Source organism: Ursus americanus, chromosome 6 (genome assembly GCF_024610735.1).
Source record: "Ursus americanus isolate L20-20 chromosome 6, mUrsAme1.1.p, whole genome shotgun sequence".
In the NCBI taxonomy this organism is placed as follows: domain Eukaryota; kingdom Metazoa; phylum Chordata; class Mammalia; order Carnivora; family Ursidae; genus Ursus; species Ursus americanus.
This window is the reverse complement of record NC_142132.1, coordinates 4,607,228-4,634,889: the sequence shown is the minus strand read 5'-3', so window position 1 is coordinate 4,634,889 and position 27,662 is coordinate 4,607,228. Positions and strand designations below refer to the sequence as shown.

Sequence of the window (27,662 nt, the reverse complement as noted above, 5' to 3'; positions counted from 1 at the left end):
CTTCCTTGACTTCTCCCTGGTCTTCCGCTCCCCAAGATCCCACCCCTCTTGGGCCCAGTTCAACCATCACCTGCCCCGTGGAGGCTCTCAGGTGTCCCTTCCCAGCCCCACCCCAGCGCCCTCCACCAGGCCGGCCCTCTTCCGGACAACCTCCGCCAACAATGTCCCCAATGCTGTTACAGCAGCCGGACTGCAAACACAGCTACCACTGACCCAGAGACGCGCCTAGATTCAGGCGTTCATTCAGCAGATATTGTTTATTATGTGCTCCTGGCTCCATGCCAGACACAATGGGATCAGAATGGACAGACAGGGACGCTATAGGGGACAGCAATCCTCTCTGGTCTTCTATCCCCACCTCACCCTGGCTGGACAGGGGAGTGGGGAGGACTCGGGCAGGTGCCCAGAGGGAAGGTGTGCTGTTTTCTAATTCAGGGAACACAGAAAGAGGAACAGGACAAAGTGGAACATGGAGGTGGAGATGCCTGGCACGCAGCTGTCCGGGTCCGAGACCGAAGGGGGCCGCAGCTAGCATGGACAGCGCGGGAATCAAGGTCCCTCTTTTGGAGGAGGGTTTGGGCTGTTTCCTGAACAAGGGGACACGCTGGAAAGGAAGGAGGCCAACAGGGGCAATCAGAGAAAGCACAGGTGGGAGCAGATTCAGGAGAAAGCTCAGAAAAGGTAAAAGGAAAACGCAAGAAGCTAGGAGAGCTGTCGCCATTCAGAGACAAGTGGCATCCTGGCTGACGGCCCTGAGACTCAGCGCCGGATGCCTTCTCAGATGTGAGCACTCCCAGGTCGGACAAGGTGCTTGAAGCGGAAAAGGCAAGCCGCCTGTCAGCCCTGAAATACAGTGAGCCCTACGCCCTGCAGCTGGGGCCACCAGCCTCCTCCAGGTTACATGTGTCTTCCCTTCCGTGGTAAGGACCCTGAGGATGGGGCTGTCCCATGCAGGTGACCAACAGCCCTCGTGAGGGGACCCAACGTGTCCCTCATGGTAAAGAAACAGCTGATAAATTTGTTCATCTGCCCATTCAGTTTCCTGAGTACCTGCCCACTGTTGGGGACCCAGGGACAGAAGCCCCTGCTTTCACATTCTGATGTGGGACACGGACCAACACAGAGCATTTACAGTGCAGCACAGCAAGTGCTGGCGTGTGGGGCTAACAAGGACGGGCCAGGGCGATAAACTTCAGGGCTTCATTTTGCCACATTAAAGGCCACGCTTGGTCCCAACCCCCGCCCCCCACCTGTCCCCAAGCCAAGTTTTCTATTTTTATCACTTTATGAGACCGGCAGTCCTCTTCATGACCTCCAATGGGGCCTTTGTGAACAGACCACTTGGAGACAGAAGATTCTAAGCTTTCTTTCCTTAAACACCCGGATAGCATTATTTACAAACTTCCCTTTGAAATGTACCCAAATATTATAGTCGAATATATGTCACTAAACTGAGCTTATTACTTTTTTTTTTCCCTTTTCAATTTCTTAGCTAAATATCTTCATTGTCCCGACGACCTCTGGTTCTTAATTTCTTGATGCACACATTGTCATTGTCCTGTTTGGAAAGAGAAATAGAACTCTTAAGTAATTGAAAAGAACAATTTTTCATAACCAACTCTGCAAAAACCCAAATCCTTACTCGGTGTGACGCAGGCCCTTAGTTTTAGGAAACTAATTTTAAGGTTGGAAATGAGTTTTGAGATGTGGCTTGTGAAAGTCGCTTTTGTTCTTTAAAATGTTGTTACTATTTGGTTTTTCTAGTTTAAATAGGAGGCTTTGTAACTTATTTTTAAGTTAATACGTAATAAAAAGAAAAGAAAGAAAACGTCCACACAAATACACACATTTTTTTTTCAGTAATTAAAAAATACCATTCAAAAAAGTGAATTCAAATGCTCAAACAGGACAAGACGTTCTGGGTCTTCTCAATAATGTCTGCGTGTGAAGCAGACGATCTCTCCAAACTCGGTGAGCGTGACCACCTGCTCCGGAAGGAGCCGAGAGGGGGCTCATCCCTCTGGACAACCAGATAAAACAAGAGACCATCTGCCTTCTCAGAACCAGCGGGCTGTCTGCTCCTACTTTACACCGTCCCCCAACCCAACAGCCCATCAGAGGCGGACCCCCCAGGGACCTCACCAAGGGATCATTAACGCGTCACTGAGGGGAGGGAAGGGTCAGGAAAAAAAAGGCAAGAATTCAAATAATCGAAGACTGAGTTTGAAAGCAAATGACCGGAAATTCTTGAATACTGACTGCAGGTGTCCCCTACTACGGCACAGATGGTCGTCCCATGACTGAAATGTCAGGGCAAGGTCAAGGTGGAGACCCACACGCGGAGCACAAGAGAACGGGCGTTACAGGAGCTAATAAAGGGCTGGGCGGAATACCTCTGTTCTCCCCGACCACAGTCACCTGCTCTGTCCCTGCTCCCTCACGGCTCAAAGGGGGGCAGGGGCGCCCAGGGACACCCCGGATGGTGCCATCACCGCCATCCCGGCACGTAGGGAACAGACCTCTTCTGCCTTTGCAGCCGCACCGAACCGGACAGTGAAGCTGTAGGTTCGAGCAGTGGCCCACGGCACTGGCCTCTGGGCTCGAAATGGGTGCTAAGAAATTTATACCACTCCCAACATGGAGCTGCGGAAGCCCCTTCTTTTAAACTAACAAAACCAAGTACTCCCCAGAAGGACACCAACTGAATTCAGTCACTGGTTGTGGATTTATTCAGAACCCAGGCGGCTCGTGCTGCGAAAGGTGACCCAACATTAGCAGGCATTGAGTACCCCTTGCCGTGTGGACACCCTTGGCTTCCATCCGTTCTAGCTTTCCGAAGGAACTCCTTGGAATGCCAGACAGGACCACCTTTCTGCGTTAGTAAGTTTTGCTGAACTAACGGGACACTGAAGACCTCTACCTAGAATTTTCATACTGGGTATGTTGCAGGCAGTCAGAACGTACTGACAACATAAATTCCTTGCTCCTCCTGGATGGTGTCTTCATAATGTCAATTTTCTACTGGAAGTGGAATTCCCAAGACAGATGCAGCTAACTACAGCTACGACAAAATACACGGGTTAGACTCATGCTTCCTCCACTAGTATAACTAGGAGCCGGCAGCGTGTCACACGTCATGTTTTCTTTGCTTTTGCACATGTGGCAAAATTATATCGCAGTACTGTGTGCTCATGAAAAAAAAAAAAGACAGAAAAACAGTAAATTACTTGCCTTTTTAATATTTTCGGCACTTCTCTTGGCACTCCGAGTTACCCTTTGTTGGGGTTCGCCCTCGAGAGTATTTCCTGCAGGAGGGACTGTAATTTTTCTGGATCTCAAACGCACGGGGTCTGAAGGTTGCTTTACTTCTTCCTCCTGCTTCTTCCTGTGGACACCCACTCTTTTCTCCCTTTGCTTCCCCTCGGCTACGTCAGGTGAGGGCGTCTTACTCGGTCTCGTAGACCTCAGACGCATTCTGCTTTCAGGGGCTTTGCCCCCAGATGTCAAATTCTTGGCTCCGTCTTCTGGGGTTTGTAACATCGTCTCTTCGGACGTCATCAAGGGCTTCTTGTCACTCGTCTTTGTTTTCGGCTTTTCTCCTGCTGTTATGACAGGTTCGGGTCTTTCCTCCTCTACCTCAGTTTTATTTGGCCGTCTAGAGCGCAGGGACATTCCCTAAAAATGTCAAGACATCGCAACATGCCACTCATGAGTAATATAATTCTCACAGTTCAACGCGGAGAGAGAGGCGATCAAAGTGAACTTAAAAAGAATTCGCTTGAACAGTTAACAGCTGTTTTCTAAGACGCCAGGAATCCCTCTTTTCCAGGGAGAAATCCCCTCTACTGATAAACTGAATAAGCAATTCAGCCTAGGGGCATCTGGGTGGCTCAGTGGGCTAAGCATCTGCCTTCGGCTCAGCTCACGACCTCCGAATCCTGCGATCGAGCCCCGTGTCTGGCTCCCTGCTCAGAGGGAAGTTTGCTTCTCCCTCTGCCCCTCCCCGGCTCCTGCTCGCACATGCTCTCTCTCTCTCAGATAAATAAAATCTTTAACAACTTTAAAAAAAGGAATCCGGTCTAAATTTCCATCACCACCTCTGGGTATCATATACGTCAAACCGGATTACAACAAGCGTTAAAAGAGCATTTTAGAAAAATGCTCCCTTTTCAAGCAGTAAACGATTTCCTAATCCTTTACCAATCATTGCCGGAACAGGACGCGAGAACTGCAATTTCTGGAACTGAATTTACAAACTTCTCTCCGTGCAGGGGTCACCCTTCCTACCTCACAAGCCGGACAGGTAGGCTGTTCTCAGGACGAGATTCCCCACACAGATTGTCAGTAAGGACGGAGGCAGGTAACACAGCGCTTCTGCTTGTGGGGTCCGGAACAACACAGGACTGAGCTCCCACCTTTTCGCAGCACCTTTCCCACCTCTGCAGATGAGCATAACTCAACCAGTTCCTGAGAAACTCTAACCAAAATTCGTAGGAATAATTTTGACTAGCTATTTTCCCCCAGTCCGTCTATCAATCCCCAAAGGATTCCTGACATGGGTCTGCAGTTATTCAGGGTGGAACGCAGGCCCCTTTGGGAAAAGATATTCACATATAGGTTCGAGCTACGAACTGTTTATGCCATACATTAGCCCCAGTCAGAGAGCCCCATCCAAGACGGCATATCACGACGCCGGGACCCCCAGCCTCACCTGATGTGGAGGGGTCGTCCTCCCTGCTTCTCGTCCCCTTGCTTTAGTCTCCCTGCGGCTCCTCGGTGGGTCTCCCAGGAGTTCCATCCTTTCTGCCACGACCCTCATCCTCTTCTTCACTGTCAGGGGTTCGGGTGGGCCACACTCCTCTGTGGGAGTCGTCCTCCTCCTCTTCTGGGGCGGCTTCTCCTCTGCAGCTCCCTGGGCAGGGGTCGCAGAGCACAGCCTCTTCGTTCCTGTCGAACTTCCCTCTGTCCCTCGTTTCCTCTTGGAGGGCAGGGAAACACCGCCTTCACTTCCAGATTCGACGGGCTCTCTGTGGGCCCCGAGGTCTTCCATGGCTATTACTCTTGGGGCCCTGAGGCCTCTTCGCAAAACTTCCACAGGTTTCCTCCTGTCTGGAGTTTGCTCTGGAGCTCCCTCAATGCTCCCCGAGTCCTTCCCGGGTTCCTTGCTGCGATCTGGCCCTGGGGACAACTCTTTGAGCCTGGCCAGGTCTTCCGGGGGCTGGGCCTCTTCCTTGGGGGCTCTTAGCCGATTTTTCCTGAGCGTTATATTTTCTGCAGGGCTCAGCTTCTGCTTTGAAGTTTCATTCAATGATGTGATGTCTTCGTCAGCACCCCCTGGTTCTCTGTGTGACTGTGTGTTTCTCCCCCGCATTCGGGTGGACTTCCTGAGAGCCGACGGCTCTTCCGCCGCGTCCGCTTGCTGGGGAGAGGGCTTGAGTCGCCTCCTTCTACTGGTTGGCTTGTTGACTGGCTCTGCTAGTGGAGATGTGCAGGGGACTTTGGTGGTTTTGTCTTCAGTCACTAGGTCCTGGGTGTGCTCTGGGGTTTGGAGGAGCTCTCTGAGGCCAGGCAGGTCTTCTAAGGACTGCACATTTTTCTTGGCTGTTCTTGACTGCCTCTTGCTTCCAGTTACATTTTCTGCAGAGTCTAGTTTCTGCTTTGCAGTTTTATTCAACAATTTGTTATCTTCATCAGCACCCCCTGGTTGTCTGAGTGACTCTGTGTTTCCCCTCCGCGTTCGGGTGGACTTCCTGAGAGCTGACGGCTCCAGCGCTGCATCCGCTTGCTGGGGAGAGGGCTTGAGTCGCCTCCTTCTGCTCATTGGCTTGCTGACTGGCTCTGCTAGTGGAGATTTGCAGGGGACTTTGGTGGTTTTGTTATCAGTCACCAGGTCCTGGGTGTGCTCTGGGGTTTGGAACAGTTCTTTGAGACCAACCAGGTCTTCTAGGGAATGGACCATTTTCTTTGGCACTCGTGGCCGCCTCTTGCTTCCAGTTACATTTTCTGCAGGGTTCAGTTTCTGCTTTGGGGTTTCCTTGAACTGTCTGATGGCTTCATCCCCACCTCCTGGTTCTGTGTATGTGTGTGTGGCTTCCCTTGGCGTTTGGGTGGGCTTCCCGAGAGGGGAGAGCTCCTTCTCTAAGTCCACCTTCCCCAGAGGTATCTTCAGACATCTCTTCATGTGGGTTGGTGTGTTGACTGCTTCTGCTAGTGGAGATTTGCAGGGCATCACTGCAGTTTGGACAACAGCTGTTAGTTCCTTGGTGTGCTCTGGGGTTTGGAAGAGCTCTTTAAAACCGACCATGTCTCCTAGGAATTGGGCCTTTTCCTTACCTGCTCTTATCCATTTCTTGCTTCCAGTTACATTTTCTACATGGTCTGGCTTCTTCTCTGGAGTTTCTTTAAACAAGTGAATGTCTTCATCATCACCTCCTGGTTCTCTGCATGACAGCGTGGTTTTCCTTGGTGTTCGGGTGGGCTTCCTGAGAGCTAAGGGGTCTTCCTCTAGGTCCACTTTCTGGAGAGGGGTCTCGAGCTGCCTCTTTCTACTTGGTGCGTTGACTGGTTCTGCTAGTGGAGATTTGCAGGGGACTTTGGTGGTTTTGTCATCAGCCGTTGGTTTATCTGTGTGGTTTGGTGTTTGGAAGAGCTCTCTGAGGCCAGCCAGGTCTTCTAAGGACTGGGTGTTTTTCTTAGGTGTTCTTGACTGCCTCTTGCTTCTACTTACATTTTCTGCAGAGTCTAATTTCTGCTGTGGGATTGCCTTGAACAATCTGATGTCTTCATCACCACCTCCTGGTTCTCTGTGTGTGTATGTGCTTTCTCCCTGTGTTTGTGTGGCCTTCCTGAGATCTTCCTCCAGGTCCACTTTCTGGCCAGGGGTCTCGAGCTGACGCCTCCTACTTGGTGTGTTGACTGGATCTGCTAGTGGAGATTTGCAGGGGACCTTGGTGGTTTTGTCATCAGCCGTTGGTTTATCTGTGTGGTTTGGTGTTTGGAAGAGCTCTCTGAGGCCAGCCAGGTGTTCTAAGGACTGGGCGTTTTTCTTAGGTGTTCTTGACCGCCTCTTGCTTCCAGTTACATTTTCTGCAGCGTCTAATTTCTGCTTTGGGATTGCCTTGAACAACCTGATGTCTTCATCGCCACCTCCTGGTTCTCTGTGTGAGTGTGTGCTTTCCTCTGGAGTTTGGGTGGGATTCCTGAGAGCTGAAGGCTCTTCCTCTACATCCACTGTCTGGCCAGGGGTCTCGAGCTGCCTTCTTCTACTTGTCGGTGTGTTGACTGGCTCTGCTAGTGGAGATTTGCAGGGGACTTTGGTGGTTTTGTCATCAGTCATTGGGTTCTGGGTGTGCTCTGGGGTTTGGAAGAGCTCTCTGAGGCCAGCCAGGTCTTCTAAGGACTGGACATTTCTCTTGGGTGTTCTTGACTGCCTCTTGCTTCCAGTTACATTTTCTGCAGAGTCCATGCTCTGCTTTGGAGTTCTGTTAAACCATTTGGTGTCTTCATCACCATTTCCTGGTTCTCTGTGTGAGGGGATGCTTTCCCCCAGCATTTGGGTGGACTTCCTGAGAGCTGAGGGCTCTTCCTCTAGGTCCACTTTCTGGCGAGAGGTCTCGAGCTGACGTCTCCTACTTGTCGGTGTGTTGACTGGTTCTGCTAGTGGAGATTTGCAGGGGACTTTGGTGGTTTTGTCATCAGTCATTGGGTCTTGAGTGTGCTCTGGAGTTTGGAAGAGCTCTCTGAGGCCAGCCAGGTCTTCTAAGGACTGGGCATTTTTCTTGGGTGTTCTTGACTGCCTCTTGCTTCCAGTTACATTATCTGCAGGATTCATTTTCTGCTTTGGGGTATCCTTGAACAATCTGATGTCTTCATCACCGCCTCCTGGTTCTCTGTGTGTGTATGTGCTTTCCCCCAGTGTTTGCATGGCCTTCCTGAGATCTTCCTCCAGGTCCACTTTCTGGCCAGGGGTCCCGAGCTGACGCCTCCTACTTGTGGGTGTGTTGACTGGTTTTGCTAGTGGAGATTTGCAGGGGACTTTGGTGGTTTTGTCATCAACCATTGGTTTATCTGTGTGGTTTGGTGTTTGGAAGAGCTCTCTGAGGCCAGCCAGGTCTTCTAAGGACTGGCCATTTCTCCGGGGTGTTCTTGACCGCCTCTTGCTTCCAGTTACATTTTCTGCAAAGTCCACTTTCTGCTTTGGAGTTCTGTTAAACAATTTGATGTCTTCATTACCTCCTTCTGGTTCTCCATATAAGGGCCCACTTTCCCCTGCTGTTCGTATGGCCTTCCTGAGAGCTGAGGGTTCTTCCTCTATATCCACTTTCTGGGCAGCAGTCTTGAGCTGCCTCCTTCTACTTGTTGGTGTGTTGACTGGCTCTGCTACTGGAGATTTGCAGGGGGCTTTAGTGGTTTTGTTATCAGTCACTGGGTCCTGGGTGTGCCCTGGGGTTTGGAACAGTTCTTTGAGACCAACCAGGTCTTCTAGGGAATGGACCATTTTCTTGGGTGTTCTTGGCCGCCTTCTGCTTCCAGTTATATTTTCTGCAGGATTCAGTTTCTGCTTTGGGGTTTCCTTGAACAATTTGATGTCTTCATCATCACCTCCTGGTTCTCTGTACGACAGCATGGCTGTCCTTGGTGTTTGTGTGGGCTTCCTGAGAGCTGAGGGTGCTTCCTCTAGGTCCACTTTCTGGGGAAGGGTCTCAAGCTGCCACTTTCTACTCGTTGGTGTGTTAACTGGGTCTGCTAGTGGAGATTTGCAGGGGACTTTGGAGGTTTTACCATCAGTCCTTGGTTTATCTGTGTGATTTGGTGTTTGGAAAAGCTCTCTGAGGCCAGCCAGGTCTTCTAAGGACTGGACATTTCTCTTGGGTGTTCTTGACTGCCTCTTGCTTCCAGTTACATTTTCTGCAGAGTCCATGTTCTGCTTTGGAGTTCTGTTAAACCACTTCATGTCTTCATCACCATCTCCTGGTTCTCTGTGTGAGGGGATGTTTTCCCCCAGCGTTCGGGTGGGCTTCCTGAGGGATGATGACGGCTCTTCCTCTAGGTCCACTTTCTGGGGAGAGGTCTTGAGCTGTATGTTCATCCTGGTTGGCATGCCAACTGATTCTGGTTTTGAAGATTTCTGGCACTTTTCTGCAGTTTTGTTTCCCACATCCATTAGTTCCTGGGTGTGACTGGGGGTTAGGGAGAGACCTTGGATGCCCCCCAGGTCTTCCTTGGGTTCTGTGTCCTGCTGTCTCTTGAGGGTGGTCAGGTCTGCTATTGGTTTCCATTTTTGCTCTGAATATCTTCTCGATCTCCTCATATCTACCATCTTTTCAGAACTGTCTTCTGATTTGACAGGTTTCTCACATGCTTCAAAACAGCTCTCCCATTCCTCTGTCGCTCCCTCTGGTTTCTGTCTTCGCTGTGGAGTTTTCCTCAGACGTTGCCCGGAAGTGTTCTCGGCAGTGTCGGTGTTTGCTTCTTCGGCCCTGGGCCCTGGGCCCGGCGTCTGCGTACCTCTGAGCTCCGCGGACCTTCGAAACTTGTCTGCGCTTGATGCTGCCTTTGGAGGCTCTGCCTCTGAGCCTGGAGCTTTCTCGACATCCAAGTTTACTCTAATAGCCGGCCGTCTGAGAGCAGAGCTGACAGGACTTTGATCGGATGGCTCTTGCGGTGCATTCTGAGTCATGGGGAATATAGTCTCTCCTACAGAAAACAAAAACACACATGAGAAATAGATTCTCTTCCCTGTTTGTGCCAATTTGGTATTTTCCCTTTATGAAATACTGCAGAAGAGCCAATAATTCAGCCTCCTAACCAGCTAGCTAAGCTCACAAAGCTGGCTACTTATGTGGCCATGCGTCCGTCTTACATATGAACGGCGCACACTTAAGAATAATGTTATCTGGGGGCGCCTGGGTGGCACAGCGGTTAAGTGTCTGCCTTCGGCTCAGGGCGTGATCCCGGTGTTATGGGATCGAGCCCCACATCAGGCTCCTATGCTATGAGCCTGCTTCTTCCTCTCCCACTCCCCCTGCTTGTGTTCCCTCTCTCGCTGGCTGTCTCTCTGTCGAATAAATAAATAAAATCTTTAAAAAAAAAAAAAGAATAATGTTATCTGGTGGCAGACTGTGGAGTCATGTTGAGGTGATGATTCGGATCAGATAAAAGAAAAAAAAGTCCTTAAGAAGGGACTCCTGAAGGCCGCCACACGGTGTCTCGGGCATCTGAACACAGCCATTCTTTTCCTCAAACGTGAGAAGCTAACAGCTGTTTCTCCTGTTGAACCACCCACACCCTAACACGGTTTATGCTCCGTATGCTTGGGGTCCATACCGCACAGGAAACACCTGCTTTTCAGTGGAGGAGGCTCCGTAGTGTCGGTGTTCCCTCTGCGACGGGCAGTGGGTAGCCAGTACTCAGGGAGAGAACAAGACAGACTCGTTTCTCCCACCTCGGGCTCACACCGCGGCACAGGCCATCCAGATCAGCAGCGATAACCGCGCATGATCTTTCTCTTGGGTTATTTACAGTTATTTCGAATTTGAGAAATTTACGTAACTATAATGAGCGATCGTTCTAATTCTCTGCTGGTCAACCTCTTTAAATAGAGACGGCAGAAACGTATGCAGGGACTTTGCAGTTATTAAACTATAGGATTAAAATTATTAATTAAATTATTAATTACATTTATTAAAAAATATTATTACAATTATTCCTTTTTATGCCACTCGCTACATACCAACGTTAGTTCAACTGCTAATAGGAATTTCCCCTAAACACGACAGAACAGAGAATCTGCAAATGGTGTTTTTTCGGGAGTATCTATTGTAGAGATATGATACAGTATCTGTTGTAAAAAAAAATATAATGATACCATTTACAATTCCTACTGAAAACATCAAGTGCTCAGAGAAAAACAAAACAGGAAACCAACCAAAATTTTCTGAAGTGCACAGCAGAGGTTTTTCTCTTGAATTAGGTACTTCCGGCTTTTTTCCGAGGAAATCCTCTGATTTTGAAAAAGCATTGGGACATAGGCTCATTGCTTGTGGCTTCATTTTCGCCGGAGTCTTGAACATTTCGGTTAACCCTGTGATGTGAGAATATTGGAAAAGCAATGAACATATTGTTCAAACGTGTCAACAGCCACGCCAGTCCTCAGATACACCAGAGGGAGTGGCAGAGAGCGAACAGGGAACCCCTCCCCAGAATTCTTGGGAGACGGAGTCTTGTGTTAATAACGAACTCCTTTTGTTGAAGAGTAATGAGAAGTTGGAATCGTATCTCTTCTTTGCCTTTCCTCTTGGTGAGAAAATCTAACGAAGGCAGTTGCCATCTCAGTCTTGGCCCGTTGCCCTGCTCCTGAGCATTGGCTGGGAGACAGAGGCCAGCCCCCTCTACCTCTCCCCTCCAGACATCCAGAAATCTAGCATCCTCATGCTGCCTAGAAAAGTCCTAACTTATGTAGATCTGGGTTTCACGTACAAATAAAATGTCCCCAATTTTTTAAAAAATGACTGTCCATCGGGCAGCCCATTAATAGTATTGTCAAATGATAATATCACCATGTTTTCATTTTAACACCAAAAAGTAGTATTGACATAATAGAAAAGAACCATACAGTTCTTTCGATGGAAGATTTATCTTTCTGAAGTACATTTCCTCTCCTCATTCTGCCATCAATGGATCAACATGCCCTGTGTGCCATCTGTTGGCAAATTGTATTTGGGAAGCCTGTTCTTAAGGTCCTCCAATCAGCCAGTTCACTTAAAAATCTCATCCCTCTGCCCCAGTTCAGGCCTTCCTTAAAATACCCAGGACCAGTCTTCGGCATAGGCTGGTGTTTTGTCATCAAATTACTCACATCAAGGGGTGGGAGTGTTTGATTTTCTAGGACGGTGTCTTGAAGGAAGTTGGGGAAATCCACTCTCCTGGACACTAAGTATTTAAGTTTCTACTAATTTTATCTTAAAAGTATTTTTGAGAATTGGTTTCAATGCTTGCTAACATAGATGTTGGTTACACTCATCCGTAATTTACAAGGATGCACGTAAGTGCATGTGCCTGCAGATCGGGGGGCATATACTCGCAACTTTTTCTCCTTGAGCGTGCTCTCAAAACTGGCTATGACGTTCTGCATTTTTTGTGGTTTGTTTTTTTAAAAAGCTGAATGTATTGATCCAACTATGACTGTAATCTCAGGGCACCTTAGGCGGGTTCTGTACAGGAGTACAACTATTCCATCTTAAAATATGCCAGGAAATAAAAACAAGAATCCATTTAATGGGAGGTGGAATCAAGTCTCACCTGCCTCCAAAGATGTTCGAGGCAGAAACCAGTGGTCAAACCATGGAGCATGAAATCCCAGCCCTGGGCTCTTGCCTCGGCTCTACTCTAGGACAACCACAAGGAGGTCACATCCCACATTTGCAGAGAATGGAAACACTGGCTCAACCATTGATGCTTGAGGGAAACCTTTTCACGGGCCTTTGTTTCAAGACACAGTTAAGCTTCATGGTAGGGAAAGAGAGCATGAAGCAGCAAAACATTGCTCAGACCAATGGCTCTAACTTTGGGGCAATCGATTAGCAGAGACGCAGGGATAGGGCAATTTGAAGGGCAAGCCTGCTCTCCTTAGCATAAAGCAGCTTTCAGTTATCCACACCCACGCCGCAGTCCGAGGTACAGGTGTGGGTTTACCATTCCTACCTGCTTCTGCAGGACTCATGAGCCCCCCTTATTATCAGGGACCCGTTCTTGCTCTCCAATCCAGCCTTCTCTTCCTTGAACCATCACCACCCCAGGAAGGTAAATAGAATGTTTATCCTCCCAAAAACCACTCACAGCAGATACAACTGTAGCACCCCCCCTCCATATCTTCCCACGGAGGAGGGTCAGAGGGCTAGCGTTTGTAAGACCCAAGCCAGGTTTTTACCTGAAAGATCTTCATTAAAGTCCATTTTTTTGCTGAATACAAAGCTGTTGAGCATTCTGTAGGGCCGAGCGGGCACGTGTACTTTCTCAGTGTGGGCTTTCCCTATTATTATGGTACAAGGAGAGTTGGCGTGGCCTGTGCTAAACTGATTGTGAACATCGCTAACGGGCTTCTGGAAAAAAACAGAACGAGATGAAGAGAACGTCAAAGCGTAAATGCACACCCCACAGAATTGTGCGTAAGAGTACGCTGCGAAAGGGCGCCTCCTACCTTTGGAGTATTCGCTCTCCGGTGCCTTTTGCTCAGCTGCCTCTGGGGACCATGTTTGACCACTTTAGCTTGTGTTTGTTTGGCTCCGAGTTTTACGACGTCCGCCCACGATTTTGCCACTGTCAGAAGGAGAAAGTGTTGAAACGTTTCCAAACTCGTCCCGGTGAGAGAACAAACCTGACGCCATTATCTGCCAACGCAACACTCACCAATTAAATTGGCTTCAGAAGCACCACTCCTTCTTTTGGAGTAAATCCTCTGCAAGATCTCATGTTGGCTTCGATCGATGGAAGTTCTCTTTGAAGGCAAGTTGCCGCTCTTCCTTGCTCCCCTCTTGGGAACGTCTGTGTGATGAGGAGACTTGCTGCCACTGGAGACCGCGGACACCTTGCGTGACCGACGGCGGGTGTCATTTGCAACTGGTGACGTTTTCGTCGGATTCGGAGCTGGAGATCCCTTCCACTGGTCTTGTGCAGTCACTTCCAAACGGATTTCTGAAGAATCTTCTTTTCTTGATGGTTGAGGGTATTCCTGATGAGATTTAAATGTTCATAAGAAACCTTACCACAAATATAACACCTCTGTAGTCAATGTGAAAACCCTACCCAATTGAGAATTATTTTTTAAAGTATTTTATCTATTTATTTGTCAGAGAGAGAGCACACGAGCAGGGGAGGGGCAGGCAGAGGGAGAAGGAGAAGTAGGCTCTCCACTGAGCAGGGACCACGGTAAGGGGCTCGATCCCAGGACCCTAGGATCTGACCTGAACCGAAGGCAGATGCTTAACCCACTGAGCCACCCAGGTGTCCCCCCATTAAGGATTTTAGCTGTTTAAATATTCACCGACTGTCGGTCAAGTGTCAGGTAGAAAGGGGAATCTGTTCCCCCCATTTAAGAAAAAAAAGAATGGGGAAAAACAGTGAACAAGTCTTAGCTGGGGTATTTTGGATAGAAAGGCAGAAGGAACCTCCCAAGGAGTGATACATGAGCCTGCTCAGAGCTGAACTGGAGAAAAGCACCATCTGTAGGTGTCTAATCCCCTTCGGTCTACACGGAAGGATGGCTGCTCCTTGCTGGGAGCCAGTGTAAAATGGAAAAGGAGCCAGACATACCTTATACTCCTTTTGGTATGAAAAAGAAATTAAGACTGCCCAGGCCCTCTGACGAGGATGAGCCGTGGGGCCATAACTTTCTAGAGACCTGAAATCAGGAGGACAGCACAGCCTAGGGTAGGAGATTAGAAGTTCTAAAGAGCTGACGGTAAAAACCATAGGTGTGCTGCCATCAAGATTTTCCTTTCACCACATAATTCTAGAAGAAAAAACATTGCCTTATGGTTATGTGTCATGATGTCTCCAGATTTTGTAACGGCTAGTGTTTTTTTGTTTTTAAGATTTTATTTATTTATTTTGAGAGAGAACGAGCCAGAGGGCACACAAGTGGGGGGAGGGGCAGAGAGGGAGAGAGAATCTCCAGCCGACTCCCCAGCTTAGGGCGGAGCTGGACTTGATCCAATCCTGAGATCATGACCTGAGCCGAAATCAAGTCAGATGAGTCAGATGCCTCACCGACTGAGCCACCCAGGCGCCCCTGAAATTGCTAGTTTTTACGGAACCCCCCGAGCAATCACCTGTAAGCCTGGCTGGCAGGAAGCCCCTGCAGGAGAGGGCAGCCCTGAGGCTCGTGCTCGGCCACGTTAGAATCATGCTTAGAAGCCCAGGGAAGGCGCTCTCCTTTAGATTTTTTAATCATCAACGTACCTTGATGATTTTCTTCAGGACAGGCGGAGTGTGGCTGACGAGAGAGCGTCTCGGTGTCTCCCCTCTCTTGAGAGGTGTATTAGGGGGTAAGTTCTCATCAAACAGCTCCGGCTTCAGACGACCACCAAAGGAGACCCGCCTTCTTTTCAGCGGTGTTCCCTCAATCTTATCTGAAGTACGGAATACAAATGTGGAGAGAAAATGGAAGATACAGACTTACACAGACTCCCATCAGGTTGCAGTTAGACAAGCCACTGGGGAAGTCCGCGGAAACCTAACACCGCCGCATTTCATGCCTTTGTAAGGCTGAGGGCACTGGAGCTGCTTGAAAGGCTCAGGAAAGATCCAGGGACAAACCAAAGAAAGGGCACGTCCTAACTGGACAGGACAAAGGTTTTCCACAAAAGGGTGAAAACTCCTGTGTAGACAGAGCTTGATAAAGGGACCGGGGAGGACCGGTGGCTTCCATGCTGGAGCTGGGCAATGACAGAGATGGTGTTGCCATAGCGACCCAAGAGGGCTTTTTCAAAAGCCACCTGTGAACTCAGGCCTCACCCAGACCTATCTAGCGAGAAGTCATGAACTCGACAACTTCTCCAGGTGATCCGAATCGGCAAGTCATGAATCCCAACCCACTGCACATCCTCGTGAGCCAGCACACAACAGAAATCCCTTGCCTAAGTGATGCCCCTTCGCGAGACTCATGGGGACACTGTGATGGATGCATGCGGGTCTCATTTCCGAGCGCGGCGCACCTCGCCCGAGGGACCCTCTGCAGAGCAGAGCCCGGGCAGTAAGCCCGCTGCTTCGGAACACCTGCAGAGCCCCGAGAAGCGTGGTGAACGCCCAGGGGAGGTGCAAAACCTACTCCAGCGGTCATAGCTCTGCCACCCGCTGTGTGACGTGAGGCTCTCAGCTTCCCTACTTGCAAGAGGGAAATCCCAGGAATGCCTGTCCCGTGGGCACTCCTCTGCCGGCGTGGAGGAGTGAAAGTGTGAATGTCTGGAAAACACCTACAACAGAGCCTGACGCATAAACCCATGGGTATAGTCCACTGTTTTATAAAAAACAAAAAACTGCTAGTAGGAGACCTTGAGAAGAGTATAAATCCCAGCGAGACACCCTCTATTGAAACATTTCCAAGGGATTGATTTCCCTGGACTTCAGTTACGGGACCAAACTCAAGGATACAGGGGCTTATGGCTCAGAATTAAAACTTCTGTGAAAAGCCATTATGCTTATTGGGTGTATCTTCCTTCCTATTTTCTCGGAGGTGGGACGGGAGAATCCCACATGGTTTCGGACCCCCTTACGATCCCCGGCTGTCTCCTGCCTGACAACCTGCCCCTCTCCCGGAGGCCCTGGGTACCACTGTCCAGGACGGGAGGGCGAGTCCATCGGGGCAGACGGTGCACACGGCCGGCTCCCCAGCACAGCGCCGGGCCTCACGGACCTCCTGCACCGGTGCACTCACTGCTGAGGGGAAGATCTCGGGGCTTCAGACCTAGAAACAAGGTGGGTGTGAGCCTGCAGGGAAAATAAACGCACAGGTAAGTAAACTTACTAATGGAGTCACCAGAATGGCCGCTATCAACCGAACTGCAGCCCGGGAACCCAGAGCCCAGGTGCCCAGCGAGGGCGCCCACTTTCTCAGGCTGGTGCCCGGAAACGTCTTGAATCTTCCTTTCAACTTGAACGGGCAGTGGAGCTAAAACAGTGTGATTCTGAGTTTCTGGTTCTGTGGTTGGAATGTCCACACTGGTAGGAACACTACCCCCCTTTCTGGAGAAGTGTTTTTCTGGTGTAGCCTCCAAATTATCAGCATTTCCGACTTTAGTGGGTGTTTGATTTCTGGTTGGGAACTTCTGAGGAATAGATGTTTTGTTATCTGTCCCGAAACCTTCCCTTTGATCCAGACTCACGGATTCACTTTCGCTGGGAACACGCACGTCTTCACTCCGACGTTTTCGTGAGGAGTTGTGTGGGGAATGTTGGACCAGGGTCTTGGTTCTTGTCACCTCCTTAGGAGGTATGCTGGGTCCCATGGTCTCCTTGGGTGTCTCAACAGCCTCCTCATCTTTTCTCTTGTCCTCAGTCTGGCTGATTCCTTGTTCTCCCAGAGAAGGGTTGGCCTTAATTGGGGTGAATCGACCCGACCTGGGTCTGGATTTAAGCGAGACCAGGACTTGTGTCCCATCTTGTAACCCACGAGAACATTCGTTTTCTGACGTGCGATGACTCCGTGAGCCCGATTTTCTACCACTCTGTAGGACATTTCCTTTTTCTGATTTCACATCAAACTCTTCCTTCATTGACTCATAAAGCTTCCTGAAGGGAGACTGGTGGTTTTCGCTATTCTCTGGATAGCATGTAGAAGGGAAAGACTTCAGTTCTCCATTACAGCTCACTAAGGGTCCGCTGGAATCTTCCTTAAGATCCCCGGCTGTAGGATCCATAGCATTTCTGTAGTTCTCTCCAGGAAGTTCTGAGGAACGAACACCATTAAGAGTTTTGCTAGCAGTGTGATCTTCGGGGCCATCCGAGACTGTGCCAGCTGCTTTGCCATGCTTCACGTGTACCAGAGGACTTCCTGAAATATTTTCTTCAGAGAGTTTTGAACGGGCATTGGAATCTTCAACTTTCCCATCTTGGCAATGAGTTATGAAATAAGAAACAGAAAGTGCAAGATTTTCTCAGTGATTAACACCGCGCAGTATTCAAATTTTACAACCATTTCAAATTGTCTTGTAATCTAGTTTTTCCCTTAGCCTACAAATTACTCAACGTCAAAATGCGTAATAAAAGTGTTCTGATACTCGAATTATGATGTGAACAAATAAATCACATCAGGGTCCTATAACCAGTATAAGGGATCACCTGCTGTTAGCCTGCTCAGTTAGACCGACACCGTGTTCAGTTTCTTTACACTTGGACGTTCCGATAAGCATGGCGCCCTACACCTCTCTTGAGGAAATGTTAACTCAGGTGTCTGTCCATCTGTCGTGTTAAGTACTACAACCTCCTAACTTTTGTGAACTTAGATGCAGAACGCTGGTGTTCTTGGTGTCTCTTCCTTGCCCTAACGCTACACAGAGAGCTGATCTTGCAGGATCCCAGAATAAAACCAAAAAACTACTAACCAGGGTCGGAAGAGAAGCTAGATCTTGAGACCCGATGCAGAGATTCCTGTGAATTGGCAAAATAAAAACAGCGATTTAGGTGCTTGTTCAAATACCAACGGTCATATTCTTGCTATGGATGCTTTTTCTTACCAAACTGTTTTATAGGAATTTTAGAGACTTTGAGAAATGCGCCAAAGACAGGCAGGGGCAAGTGCTCATAATACAAGTATTTCTTGGCTGATTTTAAAAAATATAATGATAGAATAAGAAACAAACTTGAAGCTCAAAACTGTTTAAATGGCACCTCAGTTGAGTTTTTCTAACTTCCTCAGACTTCTTTCTCATCACCATATGAAAGAACCGAAGCTAAAATTAAACATGACCTACGCTCAGCATCTGTGAACCTACCAAGGGCATAGGATTACTGACTTAATACTTAGTTTTATCAGAAAGAGGCTGCAGGACCTGTGGGTGAGCTGAGGCCCCACCTGGCCTGGGTGCGTGCGCCGGCAGGTGCACTGGAGCCCGGATGTTCAGGCAAAAGTGAAACGAGCACATCACAGGACCGCGCCCTCCGAGAGCGACAATCAGATCCAGCACTCCCACCTGGCCCCCAACTGCCACCTTCACAACCTGTCAGAAGACTTTTATGGGGCGCGAGGAACAACCACAGCATAACGATGATGTAAGGTATAAAAGTTCAATGTTGCTTCAAAGGAGGGAAAGTATCTCCTCTGAATTATTATGGGAAAAAAAAAATCACAAAATATATCCAAAGGCAAATAATTTAACTTGGCTCTTCAATCAGTCTCAGATTTCTTGGTATCTGACACGTTGCTTCTCTAACTCGCCAAGTGAGGAATTAGTTTCTAATTCCCAACTTGAAGTTGGCCAAGGACCTTATGACTAAGCAATAAAAATGAACTAATATTTAAAAATATGTACCTAACATAAGCATACAATCCCATTTTTTGTACCATTATGTTCCATAGACATAAAAATCACTGTCAAACTACTGTAACACGGTCTCTCTATTCCGCTTCAATACTGACTTTAGCACAATCCAGACAACGAACAGCTCACAGGCCTTTGAGACCACTTCTAACTCAAAGTCCAGCGTTTTGGTTGGTTCTCTAATACCTACCAACAAAGTGGGTAGAGAACCTCAAAAGTTAGTTCTCCTCCAAAGCCGAAGAGGGGCAAGGTCACCATTAAGGTCATTCCTCTAGGGAGGAAGCAGCACGTAGCTGGAGCAGAGATTTTCAGTTGAAGGGCTTCCTGCTAATTTCAGGCGTAGGTATGAAATGACTTTTTAAGCCAGTGAATTACAGCCTGGTCACAAGAGACCAGCTTGGGTAGCTTCATAAAGCTTCATAAACTCTAAGGATGGGCCCAGAATTGCATGCCGATAAAGCCGCATTGTTTGGATGGACACAGTAATAAGATGCTCTCACACTGATACAGTGCAGTAACGCTCTCCCAGGGGCGTGGGTTGTCTCTCCATCAAAATTAGGGAGAATCTCTGGGACTCACAGCTCTGATGCGATCATTTCAGATGCATAAGGATGGAGGAGCGTAAGGATGTCCCCCAGTAACTGGGGACAACACGAGCCACTGATCTGGTTCCCAGATTTCAAATCTATGTGATGGGCTGTCCTAACCAAAGGCTGGCAAGAAGATCAGATCGTGAGATACTCCAGGAGCCTTCAGGCCAAAGGGTTAAGACTGACTTAGTCTTCTCATTGTGGAAAAAAAAAAAAAAAAGCTTATTTGTAAGTGATTTCAGTATGTCTAAGTTCAACTTGTTTAAGATCTCAGGTGCCTGCCCCTCTCGGGGAGTCAACCTCCCTTGTGAGACACCATTCACTGACATGCATATAAATGATTTCGTAGTGTCGTGCAGAAGAATCAGATAATCCCCCATCACCTGTTTGCGTTGTTGTCCCAGGAATTCCGTTGACTCGCTTCCATTCTGATGATTTTCATTTTCATACCTGAAGTGCACAGAAGGATAGACACACATTCAGACTCCAGCTCTGTGACTGACGGGAAAGCTTCCTTGTCTCATTAATGTCCAAGGAGCAAGGGACAAACTTCAGGTTTTATTCAAGAGATTCACCTTATTCATGGAAATAAAGGTAGAGTTAGAAAAGATTTTACGTGAAAAAAAAAAAAAAAAAGAAAAGATTTTACGTGAAAAACTTGGATAGGTTGTCTCAGATTTCTTCTGGAACACTATTGTCAGAGGTGGGGACCCAGATTAATTTCTGAACGCTGATAAACCGTGTGATTTTAACACTATCTGAGTACCTCCTCTGTGAAAACCTGCATATGAGAGCCAGTCGGATTCCCCCTGGTTCATATCCGTGGAGATCATCTGAGGGCTGTGAAGGTCACCTGGGAAGCTGAGGCCTGAGTCCCCTGGTGATGTCACCTAGTGCAAGGTCACCACACAGCCACCCTGTAACTTAGGATCACTGCGACCTCCTCTTCCCTGACTACCGCCTCTGTCTCTGAACAAAGACTGGCACATTTTTGAAGATGTAGACAGATTTAACAACATTCACAGTCCTTCTACCAGACCTTGGGCAGAATTCACAGAACCACCTTCTATGGGCATGATGACCTTGGCCTCTGTGAGGCGGCCTGATCTGAAAACAGCGGGGTGTCTGGAATTATTTCTCCAGGTTGCAGAGTTCACGGTCAAGTCCCTCTTCCTAAACCCCTTCCCCATTCTTGTGTTAGAGGTATTTAATTATCTCAATTAATCTCAATCAGAACAGCATCTCATTTGGGGGAAGAAGTTCTGGTTTCCATGCCACATCAGATACTCCCTGCCTAAAGTCTGTTCGATAAGCATGCCCTTTAAAAAGGAAGGCAAATTCATGGGAAGCCCAGTGGAAAAGAGGACCACTTGACACATAGGAAGGATCTGCTTAACACGCATGGAGGCAGTAATGATGACCAACGTGACCCAAGGGTGGGTGTGCTGCCGACAAGAGACAAGATACACAATCAAAGGCGCCTACGGATGAACGTGGCAGGATGGGAGGGGACACGCCGAGCAAACAGCAGCCAGAAGAGAGCTGGAGGGGGCCTACGCGAACAGCAGACCAAAGAGATTTCAAGATAAAAATTGCTCACGGAGACCAAGCATATTTCATGATAAAAGAATCGATCTATCCAGAAGATAAACCGATTGTAAAGAAAAGGGCACTGAACAGCCGGTGCCAAGAGACGATCTGAGCCTTAAGGATTAGGAGAAGTTGAAAGCGATGTGCTGGAAAATATGGTACATGCAATTACTGACACACAAGCATCACGAAAGGTACAGAGTATCTCGGAAAGATAAGCAAGAGAGCTTCACACACCAGGAGAGAATTTTAAGTTTCAACAGAGGATAGCCTCAACACACACACAGCAAAAACAGAAGAGCTAAAAAAACAGAAAGAAACAAAAAAATCCTCAATGTGTGATTTCAACCTACACACCTGAGTAAGAATCAAGGGCTAAATTACTGCTGATTCTAGAACCAGGGATTTGAATCTCATGGACGTACGTGGACAGAACCACCACGCCGCCCCGAGAGCCATAGACGCATATCCTTTTCAAACACACAGGAGAGATTAGTAAAAAATTTACCACATCTGGTCATAAAGCAAGCCCTCCGCTCACTTCAAAACCTGGAAATTTCCCAAACGTCCGTCCAGAATGAATAAATAGTGTATAACTGTGTATATAACCGGGATATTATTTCAATGAAATATTTAGACACCGAGAAAGAGCAAACTGGGACATCCATGCTCTGGCTCTCACAAGCGTGGGAGCAGAAGTCAGCTCCAAGTACATACTTCATTGTTTCAAATTTATGGAGTTTAATAAAGACAGACAAAGCCATGGCGGTTAGAGACGCATGCTTAGGTAGCAAAATTCCAAAGACTTTATGTTATCGGAAAAGCCACTCGGGTGGTTTACTTGGTGGGGGAAAGAAGCAGTGATCACAAGAACTTTCCAGAAGGTTCTGGAAATAGTCTATTTATAGCTTGGGTGGTGTTTTAGTTTGCGAGGGCTGCCACACAAAATGCCATACACGGTGGCATCAACACAGAAATGTATTTTCTCACAATGCTGGAGGCCGGAAGTCCGAGACCAAGGTGTAGGCGGACTGTTTTCTCCTGAGGCCTCTCTCCTGCGCTGGCCAGGGCCGCGCCTGCTGCCTTCATGTGGCCGTCCCTCTGAGCACCTGCTCCCCTTCTTCTGTGTCCTCATCTCCTCTTCTTACCAGAACACCAGTCAGATTGATTAGGACCCACCCTAAGGGCCTTCTTTTAACTCAGTCACCTCTTCAAAGGCCCTGTCTGCAAATGCAGTCATACTCTGCTTGCCGGGGGTCAAGACTTCAACATGTGAATTTTGAAAGGACACAATTCAGTCCCTTCGCAGATGATAATCACCCAGGTGCTCACGTCACGATAAGCTGAGCTGGACATCTTGTCTTGTGTCTTTTCCCCAGGAGCGTTTTTACTTTAAAATGAAACAGAAACGGAAAAATGCACGCGGCTTCACCACACTCACAACAAAAATAAAACCCCGTGAGGCTCTGGTCACGCTTCTTGGCCCAGCTCCTTGCACCCGGATCCTCAAAGGGGGTCATCCCTGCTACACCCACGTGACCATAGATTGCGAACCAGGGGTGAGAGTGGCCGCCTCAAACGCGCTGACGTCATCAGCAGCCCAGAAAAATCACAGACGTCTGCCAGGCTAGTCCGGGGCACTTGTGTCGAGAATGACTAGTTTTTACCTTTCACCCACCTGAAAGAACGATCGACAATGGTGATCACATCTCCATGCTTTAGGTGAACAGGCTGTGCGATAACAGATCCGTTCACTTGTGTCGGATTGGTGGAACTGAAATTAAACAGTATCGCCTGCAAAGTAGAAGAAAGGGGAAAATAGGTAATTGACGAATGGGTAAAAAGTGAAATGAAAAGTCAAAAAACAAAACAAAAAAATCAGATTTCAAACACCCGCTTACCTCCTGCCCACTGATTTCAATTTTGCAATGCTGTTTTGACACGACAGGGAGTTGGATACGAATGTCACATTCAATACCCCTTCGATGAAAGAAATCAAAAGTTTTAGGCTGCTGCAATTTTTTAGAAATTCCATGAATGCTTCAAAATAAAACAGCATTTGACCATATGTTTGATCCATAAATGAAATGACAGAAAGGGATAATCAATTGGGCGATCGGATGACCTGTGCATTTGGCGAACAATTTTGACAAGTACTGTAGAAGCGACTATTTTAAATCTTTAAGATTTCGGGTACTTGAAAACAATTATAATGGAAAATATTAGAATACAAAACTGGATTGCCTTTACTGAAATACCTATGCTTATAAGACCCAAATAAGTGAGCACTTTCTATCAGTTTGGAGAACTGTAACGATTTCTGATACTCTGTGCTTTTTTTCCATAAAGAAAGGTTTACGTGTGTTCCTTTGTAATGTTATGTATGTTTAAAGGTTTCATCGTCACTACGGCTGCTGTGTTCTATGCTAACACCTGTCTCTTCACATACCAAAAGAAAATCACATCAGCGCCTATATCACGGGGTTGTTCAAACACTGAATGAATTACAAATGTCTGCCATTTGCCTGGCACACAGTCAATGCCATTTACTCATTAGCTTTCCATTGTCTTAAAACGACACTGTATTAACGGACAGATTCACAAGTCTACTATAAAAAATACGAATGCAGGCAAGGAATAAGCATTCTTAGATTCAACTTCGCTTTCCACACAAAGAACATCAGCAGGAAGCAGCAGAAGGGAGAATTTCCAAACCCACATGCAAACTAATCCAAATGGTCCTTAATAAGTTTCCTTGGGTCTCTGGGGTTCCCTTTACTGTAAGTTCGAACAGTTATATACTCTCCGCTCTGTTCTCAATACACTATTCTGGAGCTGGGACTATCTCTTTCTAGAACGCATACAAAAGACACAGTGGTATAAAATACGCGTAGAGCTGGGATTGAACTCCCAAGGGCTGATAGGCTTGGTTTGTGTGAGGGTGAGTGTGCGCTAAGTTTCTTGTCCCTGCATAGTTCCACGGTTTTTCCATGGCCTTCGTGGAAAAACGTGGTTTAGTGGTTTCAGCCTGGTGTGGCGAATAGATTGTAAAGGACAAAGCAGTTTATTGGTAGCTGTGGATAGAGCAGTGCTAGCTCTGTCCATATAAAGAGAGACATGGGCTCAGCTAAGAGGTGTAAGCCATCTGGTTGTCCCAAATATTAACACTAACCGGGGCTCGGATGCACAGTCGTATTTTGTTTTATGGTCTCCTAACCTTTCCAGCCCCGGCACTTTTGGACAAAACTTTGTCCTCATTTAAAATGAGGTTTCGTTGTTGGGTTTCTGGGTTTGTTTTTGCTGGGATTTGCCTCATTCCATCCATGAGCTTTGCAGGCAGACAGATGGGATGCAGAACTTAGGTTCTAAGGTGTTTCTTGTAGTGGAGTCATTGGTTGGCAGGAGTAAGTCATGCTTTTTCTCTAAAGGGGGGCGGGGTGTTAATCCACGAGACGAGCTAAAGTTAAGTTGTTAGAAGAACTTCTCAACTGGAAATTTAAGCTCTGAATTTTGTTGCTCTAATTCCTAAAATAACTTGGAGATGCTGCTTATCTGTCCAGGGACCGCTCTGACTCCTGGAATCCCACCCCTTCTTTCACTTTAAGAAAAAAACAAATAATTGTTGCAGAGGTCTCTGTAATCTGCAGCCCTTTTGTAAGAAGTACTTTTCCCAAATAAAACCAAAAGAAGAATATCTCTTTCTACCTATGTCATATGACCAAACACTTTTGAATGGGTTTTAAATGATAAAATCCCACATAAAAAGATATTTAATCACTGCTGTAGAATAGCCAGAATGACTGACATTTGACACCAAAACGTGTATTCTTTTTCCTTTGAAGAGATAAGAAGCTATGGAAAGTGATCAGCTACTTTAAACTAAAGAAGAGAATTTGACTTCTAGGTTACAGAATATTCCAGCAAGAGAGAGACACAATCTCATTAGAACTGAGAATTTGTGTGGCTGCAAACTGCCAGCTAGAATCTCCATGGATCAGTGGTTCTAAACCTCAGGACCGTTGACATTCTTGATAGTAGGGGCTGTTCTGTACATTGCAGGCTCCTTAGCAGCACCCCCGACCTGTGTTCACTGATGCCACTGGCTTGAGCCTCCCACAGTGACATAGAAAAATGGCCCCAGACCTTGCCAGTTGTCTCCTGCAGGGCAAAAGAACCCTGAGAACCATTGCTATTTATGATTCCACGCTCAGCCCATGCATCTGCTAGACACAGAATGCCAGCTACTGATCACCTGTCTCTCGCCAGACCCTACCAGGCACTACGTACATAATTATGAACTAGACAGTCCCTGTCCTTACACAGTTTTTAGTGGGAGACAGAACCAAAGACTCATCACCCTGTGGTGTTAGGAAAGACAAGTGCAGCGTCCACCAAAGGCTTCTCTTTAGGTAACATTTAAATAGATATCTGAAAGTTGGAAAGGAATCATTCACATAGGGAGATAAAGAGAACATTCCAATCATAAACGTTTAAACTGGCTAAAAGCACCAACATGACCTAGAGCTCAGAATGTCTGCGGTGACACAGAACAAGGTAGGGGTGGGGCGGGTAGGACAGGACAGGGTGTGGGTAGAAGGTGTGTGGGGGGGTGTCCCACCTCACAGGGCTCCACAGAGAGGGTAACTTATCATTTTATAAGAAATCCCATGTTATGAACCCTGAGGAGTGTGCCTGTGATACAGGGACCATAGTTATTTACCACCAACACAGGCCAGCAAAAAGAAAGGCGTTCTTAAAACTCTAGCAGGACGTCCTTTCATTTTTCCAAAAGACCAACAAGCCAAATACAGAGCCTCCTTCCCTCATTTGCTCAGTAGGCTCCCCCACAGCCAAGGCACGCCAAGCTTGGAGGGGTTTCAGATGAGCACACTGGTCATCTAAAGAACGCCTGCAGTGAATCAGTATTTGAGAATAACCTACATTTTTCTCCATTTAAAGATTTTATCAAATCAATTTTAAAATGTGTTTGATTAAAAACAATACTTAACTATATAAATATTGTTTTCAAAATTCTATTTCCTAATAAACAACTATGTTATGTTGACAAGAGGTAGGAAAGTCCCTAGCAAATCTGGGGGCAGGAACCACTCCTAGGGTGTTTCCAGTCTGTTAATCTATGATTAGGATAGTAATGTCTTTTAAACTAAATTGCCCACCCATGTGCAGGGCTCACCTTCCAAACAAGCAGGTGCTGAGGCTCAGTGGAAAGTGGGGGCCATCCACCCCACTCCTTTTGATGGTAACGAGGCGTCCTGTAGGACCCATTTTCTAAAGAAGATGTTGAGTATAATCCCTATAGGAAGGTCATGCATCAAACCGTTTGCTGAAGCAAACTTACTGCAGGAACATGCCACTGAATAAAACAAAAACAAAACACGCGGCGGGGGTGGGGTGGGGGGGTGTTACTTTAAAAGCAAAGAGCTAGGGAGTCTCTTGTAAGTGACCAAATGAATTGACTTTTATGATTCGTCATGCTCCTGCCACCCCGACCCACACCTTACTTGGCCCCTGGGGGAGCCCCAGCCAGACCCTGGGCTGCACCCCAGGGCGTCCCTCCAACACCCAGTGCTCCCAAAGACCCACGGCCAGGACGCCGCCCATCAAGGTCGTGGCTGCCGGGAGTTCCCACCGACACCCCCTCCCCAGAGCCCCTGTCGCGCTGCAGGCACCGGTTCCCGCAGAGCAGAGGGGTCCCCACGGCCCGGGCCCTCAGGCACACCGGCCGCCCCCCTCCCCGAGGCTCCCAGACAGCGGCTCACCCAAGACCAGTCGCCCGCACAGCCACCAGTGATTCCACCGCTCCGCCAGACGCAACCCAAGTCCTCACCGGGAAAAGCCAGAGACTCGCCCACCTGCGTCCACCGCCCGCCCCTTTCTCCAGGGACGGGGACTGCCCGCGGCCGCCGCCGCCGCACTCCTCGCTCCCCCCCGCCGTCGCCTTCGCCTGCGACCAAGTAGCCCAGCCCAGCTGCGTCCGGGAGGCGCCCGGCGTTAGCAGCTCCGCGCGTAAAGCCGACGCGGCGCCCTCCCGATTCAAATGAAAACAACGATTCGAATTTGGCGCTAAGCGCTGCGATTGGACGCGGCGGGGCGACGGCAGGCCAATGGGCAGAGGCGAGGGCGGGTCGGGGGGGCGGGGCCAGAGGGAACGGCGCGGGCTCCGCTGGGCGGGGAGGGCAGGCTGGCGGGCTCCCTGTGCACCTGCGGAAGACGCAGGGTTCTCACCAGGAACAGAGTGCAAAAGGCGGAAATGGAACATGGTCTTACTGCCAGGAAACCTCCCTTGCCTCCTTTTCTTTAAGGACAAACACAATTGTACACAATATGGTACTCGTTGCTGGGGGGTTTAAAAATTTTTTAAACTTCCCAAATCTCAAAGATAATCAATTCTTACAAGCAATTTCTCGTGTCTTTTCCCAGTTATACG

General features: G+C 48.0%; 1 protein-coding gene across 5 annotated transcripts; it reads right to left on the bottom strand.

The window, feature by feature from the left end:
* Positions 1 to 238: 238 nt before the first annotated feature.
* On the bottom strand, positions 239 to 27,246 carry MKI67 (marker of proliferation Ki-67). Of its 5 annotated transcripts, XM_087862571.1 has the most exons (16): positions 26,995 to 27,246; positions 26,409 to 26,588; positions 23,116 to 23,194; positions 22,893 to 23,008; positions 20,008 to 20,074; positions 18,099 to 18,144; positions 16,523 to 17,605; positions 14,959 to 15,128; positions 13,408 to 13,729; positions 13,199 to 13,317; positions 12,929 to 13,100; positions 10,928 to 11,083; positions 6,334 to 9,696; positions 4,712 to 6,231; positions 3,232 to 3,675; positions 239 to 1,558 (listed from the first exon to the last, which is right to left on the bottom strand). In XM_087862571.1, the coding sequence occupies exons 2-16, from the start codon at positions 26,498 to 26,500 to the stop codon at positions 1,493 to 1,495; spliced, it is 7,815 nt and encodes a 2,604-aa protein (XP_087718697.1). In that variant the 5' UTR covers positions 26,501 to 26,588; positions 26,995 to 27,246; the 3' UTR covers positions 239 to 1,492. The 5 variants fall into 5 exon arrangements, with proteins under 5 accessions (XP_087718697.1, XP_045665463.2, XP_087718696.1 ...); XM_045809507.2 differs by having other exon boundaries at positions 4,712 to 9,696; XM_087862570.1 differs by having other exon boundaries at positions 4,712 to 9,696; positions 26,409 to 26,528.
* Positions 27,247 to 27,662: the final 416 nt, after the last annotated feature.